This window comes from Tachypleus tridentatus, chromosome 8 (genome assembly GCF_004210375.1).
Source record: "Tachypleus tridentatus isolate NWPU-2018 chromosome 8, ASM421037v1, whole genome shotgun sequence".
NCBI lineage: Eukaryota > Metazoa > Arthropoda > Merostomata > Xiphosura > Limulidae > Tachypleus > Tachypleus tridentatus.
In genome coordinates, this window is record NC_134832.1 from 14,417,994 (window position 1) to 14,432,040 (window position 14,047).

The 14,047-nt window shown below is 36.5% G+C and overlaps 1 protein-coding gene across 2 annotated transcripts in view; it reads right to left on the reverse strand.

The window, feature by feature from the left end:
• Window positions 1–14,047, reverse strand: part of LOC143258563 (uracil phosphoribosyltransferase homolog) — a 46,820-nt gene that overhangs the window by 6,675 nt on the left and 26,098 nt on the right. For both annotated transcript variants that reach the window (XR_013032357.1, XM_076517705.1), the window contains exons 5-6: window positions 10,696–10,758; window positions 7,414–7,575 (exon numbers count right to left, since the gene is read on the reverse strand). Coding sequence is in view for 1 of the 2 variants with exons in the window: in XM_076517705.1 (XP_076373820.1) it covers window positions 7,414–7,575; window positions 10,696–10,758 (225 nt within the window). In the remaining variant the exon portion in view is untranslated. The remainder of the gene's footprint in view (window positions 1–7,413; window positions 7,576–10,695; window positions 10,759–14,047) is intronic.

Genomic DNA, 14,047 nt, shown 5'->3' on the forward strand with positions numbered 1-14,047 from the left:
GACACAGCGGAACAAGACAAGAGTACATCTAAGTAAGAAAGAATAGTACAACAGAGGCATAACGTAAGTAGAATCCCTCAAGCCAATGCTGAAAAGTTGGTAGGAGATGATGTGCCTCCAGATGTAGAGTGGTTAGGTTGTGAAGAACCATACCTGGCAAGTCAACTAACTCCAAAACCTCATTTGCTGGATACTTACAACCTTGCAAGGGTAGGATGAAGACCTATATCATCTTCATCTCAAGCCATATAACCCAGACAAAACTTATAAGAAAACTCCAGGAATGCACAGGGTAACCTCCATGGTCAAACACTCAAGCAGCTTGAAACTAGTAAGTTATAAGGACTTCTATACTCCACTGGAAGAAAAGAGGGAGTGCACTGGAGAGTCTGGAGGAGCTGCAACACCAAAACATTGTAATTGGTGATGACAAAACCCTAGTTTTAAAAGCAGACCATATTGATTTATTCAAACATGACATGTCAGAGATGAGCAGTCTGTGCCAAACATCCAGTAAAAAGTTAAAATTAAAGTAAAATTAAGAAATTTATTAAAAGAAATTAAGGTAAAATAAAACAAAGTTAACAAAAAAGCATAAAACAAATGTTTACATCTAGTCTACAGCATTAGGAGAAAAACTACAGTAATACAAGTTGTAGAGGACTTTCTGTAGCATAACTGTAATTATCATAACTCTTATGGAAGATTAACAGATAAGTACAAAAACCTCTGTCAGTCACCTGAAGTTGGCCTTTCTGGTCCTGGATTCGAGTTACTTGATGTTATGGCCATTTTCAAAAAAGTAAAGTAATAAAAGTTTTAAAAGACTTGCAGCAACATTTTTATTAATAACTCACCAGGTAGACTAAAGGGTAGTTCAAACAGTAATGTTACTCACCTGAAATTGGCCTTTCCAGTCTTGGTTTCGAGTTATTTAACATTACGGCCAGTTTTTTAATTAACTAGATTAACTGTGATTTTTAAAAGGGAGCCACATTAAAAAGGTGTAATGTATAAAATAAACTTAAATAGCACTAAAAAGATTAATGACTTTTAAAAAACTAAAAACATTACTAAGGTGAACAGTATCACCACCAACAATAACACTCTCTAATGTTATGGACAAACCTTGGGACAGAACACGTTAAAAATGGGGCTATCATCGAGAGTCATAACGACAGCAAAAAAGTAAAATGTGGTTTACTGTGACCTGAGTATCACACAGACTACATATTGGTGTATCAGTTCCAGATAAAAGAAAACAATGAGTTACAAAACCGTGACCTATGTGTAGTCAAGTTAGAATAACTTCCTCTTTCCAATCCTTACGGAAGCAAGATGGCCACAGTCCAATATAGGGTTTTATTTGGAAAAGCTTGTTGTCACGTTACTCATTCCAAGTCGACTGCCAACTGGCACAGAGCTGAGCCTTGAATACAGGACCATAGTCCACGTGTGGAAAAGACAGTGGTGGTAGTGCCAGAGCAGATAGATATAGCTGAGGCATCAGTTAGCTTGTTCCCATGAATACCAACATGGCTTAGTATCCAGAAAAACTAGACAAAAGTAGATGTTAAAGATAACTGGGCCAGTCTGTTTTGAATATTCACAACAACAGGGTGTGAACTAACGTGAAGCAGTTCCAGGGCCAGTAGAGAACTAACCAAGTCAGAATAATAGAAGTTAAGCAGTACTCAAACTGCACTATTTATGTGATCCAGGACAAAAGAAATGGCATACAGTTCAGCAGTGAACACAGAAGCTGTAGAGAAGATTCTGCATGCAACCACCGAACCACAACAAACCACAGCAGATCCCACACAGTCACCTGGTTTTAAACCATCTGTATAAATAGAAGTGGAAGGATAATTCAAAAGATGTTCAGCAAATAATAGACAGTATTTCCAATCAGGAGTGTCTGCTTTTCTCAGATGACTTAAAGATAGGACACATTTGGAGACTGAAAGAAGCCATGGTGGGATGGGCTGACCAGTGGATACAGCAATGTTTTCCAAGGACAGTCCCAATTCATCCAACTGCACCTGGATACAAAGCCCAAAAGGAGCAATGGCAAATCATCTGTTCTGAAAAAGTATGGCCCACCTAGGAAGGAAAACACAATCACAGGTGGGAAGCTTTGATAAGGAATGAAGTTTCGAAGCATATAGTAAAGACAGTTGCAAACAGCAGAGGAGCAAAAAAAATTCATGAGACTCTACTATAAGCTCTGAACTGGGGAAGTGCAGAAAGCCCCAGTGAAGAACCAAAGTCTTTGATGATGAATGGGGTCCAGCATCTTTAAGGCTGAAGTCCTGGCAGAGCAATAGAATAGCGATCCATAGTCGAGTTTCAAACAAATAAGAGCACAATATATCTTTAGCATAGAACACTGATCTGCTCCCCAGGTGGTAGAAGAGAGGACACGAAGAATGTTCAGTGCTCTTGTACATTTGACCCATAGCTGCTTGGTGTGTGGTATAAAGTTCAGCTTACAGTGAAAGATAAGCCCCAAGAACTTTATCTCAGGTACCACAGGCAGCACAACTTTGCCAATACACAGTTCAGGATCAGGATGAATACCCCGTAGGCAGCAAAAGTGCATGCAAACAGTTTTAGAGAGAGAGAGAAGTTAAAGACGTTTGCCGTGGTCCACTTCAGTACATGATTGAGGGCAGTCTGTAGCTGCCGCTTAATATACCTGATGTTTGACAATTGACAGGAAACGTGAAAGTCATTCACATAGAGTCCAATTGCAACAGTAAGAGGGAGTTGTCCAGTAATGGCATTAATCTTTACACTGAAAAGTGTGACACTCAAAACACAGCCCCAAGGAACTCCAAGTTCCTGTAGAAGAGAACAGGAAAGAATCAAACCCATAAGAACTTGGAATCTCCTGTCCATTAAAAAATTTGTAATAAAAATAGCCACGTAACCCATAGATATTGAGGTCTTGCAAAATGCCATACCTGCATGTTGTATCATAAGAATTCTCAATGTCATAGAATACTGATACAAGAAGTTGACATTTGAGAAAGGCTTCTCTGATGGACATTTCAAACTGAATCAGGTGTTCCATGGTGAAGTGCTGTCATAGAAAAAAAACACTGGGTGGATGAGAGGAGGTTGTTTGATTCAAGAAACCAAATGAGATGAGCATTAACCATCCTCTCTAAGGTCTCACAGAGACAGCTCATCAAAGCAATTGGATGGTAGTTTGAAAGAATCTTGGGATCCTTCCCAGGCTTAGAGAAAGGTGGGACAATAGCCTGGTACCAGGCATCAGGAAAAATATTCTCCTACCAGATCTGGTTAAAAACAAGCAGGAGATAGATGGTGCAGCATATCATATGGTACATCATAAGGTCCAACAGATGTACTTCCAGAGCAATGAAGGGCCAAGTTTGAGTTCCACCAGTGTAAAGGGGCAATTATAGTCATAGAGACAATCAGCTCAAAAGGACAGAGGCATTTCCTCTGTCTGAGTCTTGATGCCTAAGAAGGTGGAGGAAGAAGCAGAAGTGCTAGATATCCGGCAACAGCTTTCATCTAGAGTATCAGTGATGCTCTGGGTATCAGTTACTTTCTGGCCATCGGAGAGCAAGATCGAGAGGGGGACGGAATTATACTGCCCACTGGTCATTCACATCTTTTCCCATATGACTCTGGAAGTGGTGGCAGAAGATATGCTGGTTGTGAACTTAATCCAAGATTCCTTCTGGCTTTGACATCTTACCCACTGAGCATGTGCACGGGCCTGCTGAAAAGCAATGTGGTGCGAAAGTGTGGGATATCTATGAAAAATATCCCAGGCCTGTTTTTGAGCCTTCCATGCCATGAGACAGGCAGGATTCCACCACAGACAAAAGATATCGTGGAAAACATGTCAAGGTTTTAGGAATACACTACGTAGCTACTTGTATAATACAGTCAGTTACTGCTGCCACACAGTCGTCTATTGATGGCTTACAGATGAGGGCAAGATCAAGTTCTGTGAAAGCCACAGGTCACCACGCATGACAAACACATGGGTCGATGTTTAGGTCCCAGAGAAGGTAAACTAAAGGAACAGAACCTTCCCTGGGAGGTCCCCTTACCACGCACAGGAATCCACATCAAGGGGAGCCAAAAGGAACGAATCAACATGAAAAGGACATGAGAAACAAGAACCTTGCAGAAATGGTTAAAACAAAAGGTATGGAATACTGCTACTTGATACTTGAAACTGAGACGACCAAAGATCCCCTTTCAAAGAGCCACATAAGACACTCGGAGATACAGACAACTACTGGATGAGAAGCTCATAAACGAAGATTTAATGCCCAGGAGTGACAAATGCCCCACTTGAGTAGATAGATGGCTAAAGAAGGACAAATGGAACAGGCTAAATGTAAATCTATTCTATGAGAGAAAACAGAATATCTTGCCAAGAACCTGACAAAAGCTAGGTGTTAAGATGAAGAATGGATGGCACAGGTGGAGTTCCAGTGATAGGGTGGATGGAGCAAGTTGGTATGAAAAGGAAAAGGAAGACTAGAGGAAACTTGCAGTTAGAGGAAGTGAGGAAACCTAGCTTCAACAGGTCAGGAAGGAGCAACCAGGAGAACTATGCATTGAGAAGCATGGATGAAAGAGGCCACCCAAAAAGGTAAGTAGATATGAAGGTAAGCATGAAGGAACAGATGAAATAAATCCTGGTTGAAGGCATCAATGGCCAAGGCTTGAGAATAAAGAACTAGGGACCAAAACTGATGTAATTTGGATCGAAGCATTGGCAAAAGCAACAATAAGGACCATAGCCACCATAGCCAGATGTAGATAAAACCACTGAAAAACAACAGGATCCAGGGGCCATACTGTGGGATAAATGAGATCTGGACAAAAAAGACAATTGATCAAAGTAGTAAAAAAAACCTGTGATATGATACACCACTAAAATAATTTGATGTGTGTGGGGCCAATTAAGGAGATCCATTGTACAAAAATATAAGGATTGGGACCTGATACTCCCTGGGTGATCAAGAGAAACCACCTGGTAGATATGTCAGCTAGCAGCTGTCAAGAGGAAGCACATAATCCAAATTCTGATGACTATCCAGGAGTTTGAGAACAGTGATGTAAAGTGAAATCTCATTCATCAACTAATAACCAGAAACCCCTCAATGATTGACCCATGTACTCCAGCTCTGAAGGAAAGCATCCATAAAAAAATGTAACTTAAGCCAAGAAGAAGGAAGCGAGACTCCCACCAACATAAAAACTTTTCAGACACCAACAGAGACTGATAATTAAGAGGTGGGAAGTGAATAGGAACATCCAAGGGATCCTGTGTGAGATTTCACTTGTCATGAAAGGTCCACTAAAGCCAAAACATACAAGTCCTGTCAAGGGGTATGGCAGATGTTAGAGGCAACAATCATCCCAACAGCTATAGAAATTTGCCAGCAGGAAGTATGGGAACAGACAGAGATGCCTGAATGGCCAGCTTCATCTAATGATGCCTGAGAGAAAGTAGAACTAGGCTGATATGAATGTTGAAGAAAACACCTAGATGTAAAATCAGGGAGAATCAAAGAAGAGCTTCTCCATTGTGATCAACCATCCTACCCAAACAGCTCTGAGAAGGAGTTGACAGGTAGGATTGGCTGACTGCTGCTTGGAAATGTCAAGAAGTCAATTGTCATGTACACATGGAAGTGCATTTCCCATAGTATGAATATGCCAAGCAAATGGGCAAACCACTTGACAGAAGCATATGGTGTGAAAGCAAAACTGAAGGACAGGGCCCTGAAAAATATGTTATTCCACAACTGGCAGGAGTAAACACTTACATGGAACAGATACAACAATTTGTGGGAGTAGGAGGTCAAAAACTGCCTTGAATAGATACTGGGATGACCAGGGATCCCCAAGGAGAAGAAAGGAAACACCATGAATTGCTGTGATAAACAACAAAGAATGATACTGTCGGAAGCAATGACTGACAGGGTTGTAGATGGTAAGGTAAGGAAACAGAACATGAAGCAACAATGGGGACACAGGAATTGTGTCACACTCAAAACATTATAAAATGGAACCACAAGAATGAGCTATGCCACATGGCAGTTCCATGAGAATACAGCATTGTGACCAACAAAGACCTAAAGGAAAGTGAAATACACATGTAGGGTTGTAACTGAAAACAGTACATGGACAACAGTGAAAAAGGAAAAGAGGAAAATTCCCCCAGACCCCTAGGGTTCCTGCAAATAAACACATACAGAAAAAGGAAGGCCATGGTGAGAAAACACGAGAGATATGATGAACAGGAAATTTAAAACCTGTCCCCTCAAATAGGTAAACTGAATCCACAACGAGAGGTCAATAATATGGGAATTTCCCAAAAAAGTTGCAAGGTCAGACAAACAGGCATATCAATGCCATCACCACATAGGAAGGCAAAATCACACTTTCAGCTTGATAAAAAGGGAATAGGGAAACAAATATAATAACAAGAAATAAAAGAACACATACCTGAGAAATAAGTTTAAAGAAAATTAGCAAGGGCTGAACCGAATCCTTAAATAGGTATGGAGAAGCCCAGTTGAAATTATCATCAGCCTACACCTGCAGAACGTTTGAAACGTAAAGGAAGAATAATGAAATGAACAGGATATAGTGTTTCATTTTCCTGGAAAATTTCCCAACTCGTCACCTGCACTCATAGCTGACATTAAACAAAGTTGAACTGTGTTAATTTGAGCAAACTTAAGAGAAAGTTAAACCACTTCTAGAATAAAAAGTGTTCCAAAAAGAGATATATGCAATCAAGCACTGCCAAACAAAAGATAGTTCAATGATGGCACAGAGATGAAGCCATGTGCATCACATAATAATAGTGCTCTCCTATTGGTGAGTAGGTGATCCATAGAGATTTATATGAGAGATACATTTAAGCTTTTGATACCAAAAGAGGAAGAGTTAAAGGCTTGTGTCATGCATTCAAAAAAGTTTCACAAATAGAGGGCAATACAAAATGAGAAAACTAATCTTGTGAGTGGAGGGAGAGTACCATATCAGAACATATCTTTATGAGTTAAGTGCATGAATATTTTGTCATAAAGGGCTGATACATACTTGTTTCAAAATCAATCAATTTTTGTGGCCTCAAACTATATGAAAAACAAACAATGTCACACTGCAGCTCTAATACATACTTTATACTCAAGTTTGTACTTTCTAGATAGAATCTAAAACATAAATAGCATCTCAACCACTACCAGGTCTATCATATTTCATCTAACATTGGACATAGCAGATATATTGTGGCTAACATACTGCTTTCTTTCTTTTTTTTTTATTTCACAATTTCTAAGAACTGCAAACAACAACTGCTTGTTATTACAAATTGCATGAGGTAAACTAATAATAACTTGCTCATTATGGGATACATAAGCAGGACTCTGCGGTGAGCAACATCTTCTGGAAACTTGGCATAAACCACTTGAGCCTCATGAGTATCTTCATCACTTTGGATAAGAATTTTTCCAATGCGAATTGACCTACAACAGTCTCGAAGCCCTTGCTCCATGGCTTCTCCTATATATACAAGAATAAAAAATAAAAAATAAAAACTACAAAATGCTCAGTATCATTCTAAAGCTAGTTTATAATACATAAAGACAGAATATGAAATTGCAAAATTAAACCTATTAGCTGTAAGAGTAACTTACAGTTGACATAATAAAAGTTTTATCTTTCACCTTTATGCAAAAGAAATTTCAGGGTAATCCCTATAGCCTGAAAAAAAACTCCTTTGTACTTTCTGCATTGAGGGAAGCTTTTCAATCGTAGGGGAGAATAATTTTATTTATCCTTAATTCCCGTTTGCTAAAACTTGAAGAGATAATTTTAAAGTCATAAGATTAAAATTAACCATTATAATCATTCCAATGACATTATCTTTAATTTCTCCAAATTTAATCTCACAAAAATCAAAGTTTGAGTTTTGCTTTAAAATGAAAAATAAAGTTTAAAAAATATTACACTTCTGCACCATTTGAAACCTTATTATTAATTACTGCTTTGTGTAGTTAAATAAGTAATGTATCTAATTATATTTTACACTGCTTTTCAATTTGCCATTCTCAAATTTAGCAAATTATTCCTAGGAAGACTAAATGAAGGAAGACTCATCACAGATAAAGAAAACTGTTTTCATTCTCAATAAGATTTTGGTTAAAAAATGTTTTAACTTTAAGAGTTATGTTTTGGCTCAAAACATAAAGAAACATTAGAAATAACATTACTTTAAAAAAACTGAGGTTTTTCAGGGTTATATTCCAGTCTAATGTATTATATCCCGAAAATATAAAGTATAGGAACATGTATTTAAAAGTCAGCAACTTTTCTAAACAAGTTTCTCAGAGACTTCAATTCTTAAAAGCACTCTTAATAAAACTTTTAGGTTTTTAAGCTACAAAAAAAAACATGTTTGATGATGAAGTTTGCATGGAAAGTTCTGATGTTACTTCAGTACATTTTAACAAACCATTGAATTAAACAATTGTCTGAATCACAGGCTCAGTCTTTCAAAATGCTGAGGCTGTTCATGATCTCTCTAAAGGCTTGAAAAAAAAAAAAAAAACTGTTTGAATTCAAACAGAAGAGTTCCAGTTTAACTTTATGGGATAATATCCACCCAATCTGATGGTCCAGTCAATGGCAACTATCTAGCACTGTATTTATCAAATTTATTCATGAAAAATATAGTCTAATGATTAACTAGTTGATTTCAAGCTTTTCTTTTGTACATACTACACTAACTGAAGCCTCACTTTTAAATTTCCCATAACAATTTTCAGGATCATCCCTTTCATGACTATCTAAATTGAATCTTAAAATTTTAATCTTCTAAATTTCCTAATTGCAAGATCTGATTAATTATTTTGCTGCTATTGTTACCATACAAATATTTACTGGTTTATCCTCAGCATTTCTAAATTTTATTGTTCTTGTCTTTAAACAAAAATTGGTAAAACTTTTAATTACTAGAACTTAAAAAAATGGCTGTTCCAGTTTTGCTTTTAACTTAAAATTAACAAATACAAAATAAGACTTTGAAAATGAATATCCTGTTCAGCTTGCGATTCAATCACAATAAAAGTCTTGTTTGAGCATATGAACATAAAAAATAGTCAGTTAACATTCACCTGTAGAGTGAATTTTTTTTTACCCTAAATTGGTGAACATTTGAATAAAGATTGCATAAACCTAAAAAACCTAGTGTGTTACTGTTTTCCACAACATTCACTTCATAACATTCTCTACAAATACTTTAGGTTAAAATGTCCTCAGAATTAAATCAACTTATTAAATTACAAAACTTTATATCAGCATTTATTTATAGATAAAGAGCTAAAATTATTACAACATTAATAATTTTCAGTTGCTTGACAGCAAGAATATTTTATAGAAAAAAATATAAATAGCGCATTTGCCACTTTTAGTATCAAATGACAAATCATTAAGAATCATAAATCTCCAACAAGATTTCTAAGTAATAATGATTCATTTGAATAATTTGGCTTTTCTATGCAACCACTGTCTAACTGTTTCATTAATTAACATCTAAATGCACCGTAGCTTAAAATTCATCAAACTGAAAATGTCATGAACTGTAGGTGAGTTTCACCAGAAAAATAAGGCAGCTGTTGCCATACTAGGAACATTTTCAAAAATTTTAAATGGAAAATATGATGAGCTTATCCAAGTGTTTATACTTTACACATTTGACAATTTTTAACATACGTTTTATTGTTCTAACAGTATTTTTCTCTTTTGTAAATAAAAATCTGAGAAAGGTTTGAGCAAACTCAGCTATGCCTACAATTCTGATTGGATGGAGTGATTCATGCTAAAAATATTTTATGACAGTGAGTTCATATGTTAGTGTAGTAGCTGGAAGGCAAAATAATATAACTGGATTATTCAAGTTACATGACAAATATTGTTTCATGAGTTCACAAAAATTCCTGAGAAGCAATAAGTATAAAATGTGGATAAAAATTCATGCAAAAAAAGTATTAAAAACCTTCTGCATGCTACACAATTCAACATGCATGTATAATACTGGTTGAAACAAAAATTCTTCAGCAAAATTTTTAATATTGCTATTTTTCAGAAATAGTCTTTAACAATATTTTTATTGTTGCATTATCTCTAAATTGGAATATTATGCTATTAAAATTATAATATAATTAATGATTAATATTAAGTTATGTTTAAAACTACCAATAAAAAAATTACATCAAAAGACAATCACCTTTCACAAGCTATTAGTAATGGTATTCTTCTTTAATATCATAATATCTAGAAGTCTAAGTAAAAGAAAATATGTAAATTTCACTCATATCAATTATAAATCTGAATTTATATTTCTTTATCTAAGACTACATAATGAGTTCATCACCACAAGTTACCCTGTTTTACAACATCAAGTGGTAATCACTATTACTCTTCTATGTGTAGTAATACTACATTGTAAAACTGTAAAGCTACTTCAAACTTCACTACCTCAAACAATAGTGTTCTTTTCATTTAAATATATATGATTAACTTAAACTATTTACATAGCATACAAATGCTAAAACAAACACAGTTTGGGTGTCAACAAGTTTAAAATGTGTACATACTGGTTGATCAAGAAATTATACAAACCACTACGAACTATGCTAACCCCACAGTTTCCTTTCAAATACTGCAAACCTTCATAAGTCCCACCTGCAAAGATAAAAATCATAATAGTCAACTACTGAGCAATTAAAATGTAAAGACTTGTTTCAATTAACAGCATAATTTATTGTATACAATAGGACCACACTCTTAATGGTAACATATCAATTTGTGACTAAACAAAAATGATTAGATAAAACCAGTACTAATTTTAATTATTCTGTCTTACATTTGAAGTTTTAAAAGTACCAACAGAATTTAAAATATTTTATTTAAAAAAAAACTATTAAAATGGTTAAATATCCATTTAATAACCTAGCAAAATCTACTAATCACAAATTTTAAAAAATATAAATATTTCATAATCTTTTAGAAATTAGTTCCATAGAATGTTAATATTTCCTAAACTGAAAATGTATTTACAGATAGATACTCTCACAAAAAGCTTTCTCAATTAGTACTGCTCTGATACCGCTCGCCACTACCTTGTAACATCACTTTTTTCTACAACCCTTCACTAATAGGAGTGTGACAATACTACCATAACTAGCACCTGCTCTAATAATGCACTTCTTTACCTCTTAAAGATTGGCCATCTCCAAGTTAACCAATACACCAGAAGAGGTTTTCATGATCAGTGGAAAACTTAAATGGAGATAAGTATCTCTACAGAAATACATTTTCAATTTAGGAAAATACCAACTACCAAGACAATATCTTAATTATTTTCACAGAATCCTACACTAAACTGATGAAGGGCCAGGCAGAAAAAGATCCACATTTAAAAAGTACCAAAAGAAGAAGCATGAGGTGTGGAAAAGGTTGGTTGGTTGATTTAGTGTTTTATGGCACAAAGCAGCTAGGCTATCTGCACCAAATGTCTGGTAAAAAGGTAAAAATAAATTAAATGTAGTAAAATACATAAAAGGGAATAAAGGTAAAACAAAACAGCATTAAAAAACAGAAAAAGCAAAAAACCAATGATGATACCTAGTCTACAATATTAAGAGAGAAAGATGAGTAAGAGAAGTTATAAAGGACTTACTCCAGCATAATGGTAATGATCATAACCCACCAGAAAGACTAACATGCAAGTACAAATACCACTGTCAGCCACCTGAAATTGGCCTTTCCAGTCCTGGTTCCTGGTTATGTGTCTTAACAGCCATTATCAAAAGGTAAATTAATAAAAGTTTTAAAAGACATGTAGCAAAATCGTAATAATAATTACCCAAATGTCAAATAAAAAGGTAAAAGTAAAATAAATGTAGCACAATTCATAAAAGGAAATGAAGGTAAAAACAAAACAGCAATTAAAAACATAAATGGCATAAAACCAATGTTGACATCCAGTCTACAAAGTCGTAAAGGACTTTCTTTAGCATAATGGTAATGATCATAACCTGCCAGGAAGACTAACAGGTAAGTACAAGAACCACCGTCAGTCACCTGAAGTTAGCCTTTCCAGTCCTGGTTCCGGGTTACATGTCATTATGGTCAGTACCAAAAAGTAAAGTAATAAAAGTGTTAAAAGACATGCAGCAAAATTGTAATAACAACTCGCCAGGACGACTAACATGTAGTTCAAACAGCAGCGTTAGTCACCTGAAGTTGGCCTTTCCAGTCCTGGTGTCGAGTTTTTTAATGTTATGGCCATTTTCCAATTTCAAATTGAACTAGAGATTGAGATTGAAAAGGGAACAACAATTAAAAAGGTGTAATAAATAAATATCAAACACTTAAATGACATTAAAAAAATTAATGGCCATTAAAAAACTAAAAACTTTATCAAGGTGGACAGTATCATCGTCACCAATAACACTGTCTAATGTTATGGACAAACCTTGGGACAGAACATCAAAACATGTTTAAAATAGTGCCGTCGTTGAAAGTCATAACAATGGCAAGAAAGTAAAATTTGGAAAAGCTTGTTGTCACGTTGCTCACTCCAAGTGGACTGCCAGCTGGCAAGGAGCCGAGCCTTGAATACAGGACCATAGTCCATGTATGGAATAGGCACAGTGGTGGCAGTGCCAGAGTAGATAGATTTAGCTGCCGTGTCTGCAAGCTCGTTCCTGCGAATACTAACGTGGCCTAGTATCCAGAAAAACTGGACAGAAGTAGATGTTAATGAGAAATGGGCCAGTTGGTTTTGAATATCAGCGAGAACAGGGTGTGAGCCAATGTAAAGCAATTCTAGGGACAGTAGAAGACTAAGTGAGTCAGTATAAATAGTGCAGTTGGAGTACTGCTTAGCTTCAATATGATCCAGGGCAAGAGATATGGCGTACAGTTCAGCAGTGAACACAGAAGCTGTAGAAGTGATTCTGCGTGCAACCACCGAACCGCAACAAACCATGGCAGAGCCCACAGAGTTACCTGATTTGGAACCATCCGTATAAATTGGAATGGAAAGTTTGTTCGAAAGATGTTCATAAAAGACAGTACTTCCAATCGGGAGTATCTGCCTTTCTCAGATGACTTAGGGACTGTAATAAGCCATGGTTGGATGGGCTGACCAGTGGATTCTGCAATGTTATCCAAGGACAGACACAATTCATCCCATTGCACCTGTATGCGAAGGGCAAAAGGAACAATGGCAGATCATCTGTTCTGAAAAAGTATGGCACACTGAGGAAGGAAAACACATCCCCAGGTGGGATGCTTTGGTAAGAAACGAAGTTTCAAAGAATAGAGTAAAGACAGTTGCAAACGGCAAAGATGCAGAGAAGGTTCATGAGATTCTACGCATAAGCTTTGAACTGGGGAGGTGCGGAAAGCCCCAGTGCAGAGTCGAAGTCCTTGATGATGAATGAGGTCCAGCAACTTTAAGGCCAAGGGTCTGGCAAAGCCATAGAACATTGATCCATAGACGAGCGTTGATCGAATAAGAGCACGATATTTCTTTAACACAGAACATCGATCTGCTCCCCAACTGGTGGTAGAGAGGACACGGAGGATGTTCAGTGCTCTTGTGCATTTGACCTGTAGCTGCTGTAAGTGTGGTATAAAGGTCAGCTTACGGTCAAAGATAAGCCCCAAGAACTTGGTCTCAGGGACCACTGGCAACGAAACTTCACCAATACAAAGTTCAGGATCAGGGTGAATACCCCGTTTGCAGCAAAAGTGCATGCAAACGGTTTTAGAGAGAGAGAGAAGTTAAAGACATTTGCCGTGGTCCACTTCAGTAGTTGCCGCTCAATATATCTCATGCTCGACAACTGACACAAGATGTGAAAGTCGTCGACATAGAGCCGGTTTGCAACAGTGTGAGGGAGTTATTCAGTGATAGAATTAATCTTTATACTGAAAAGTGTGACACTCAAAACACAGCCCT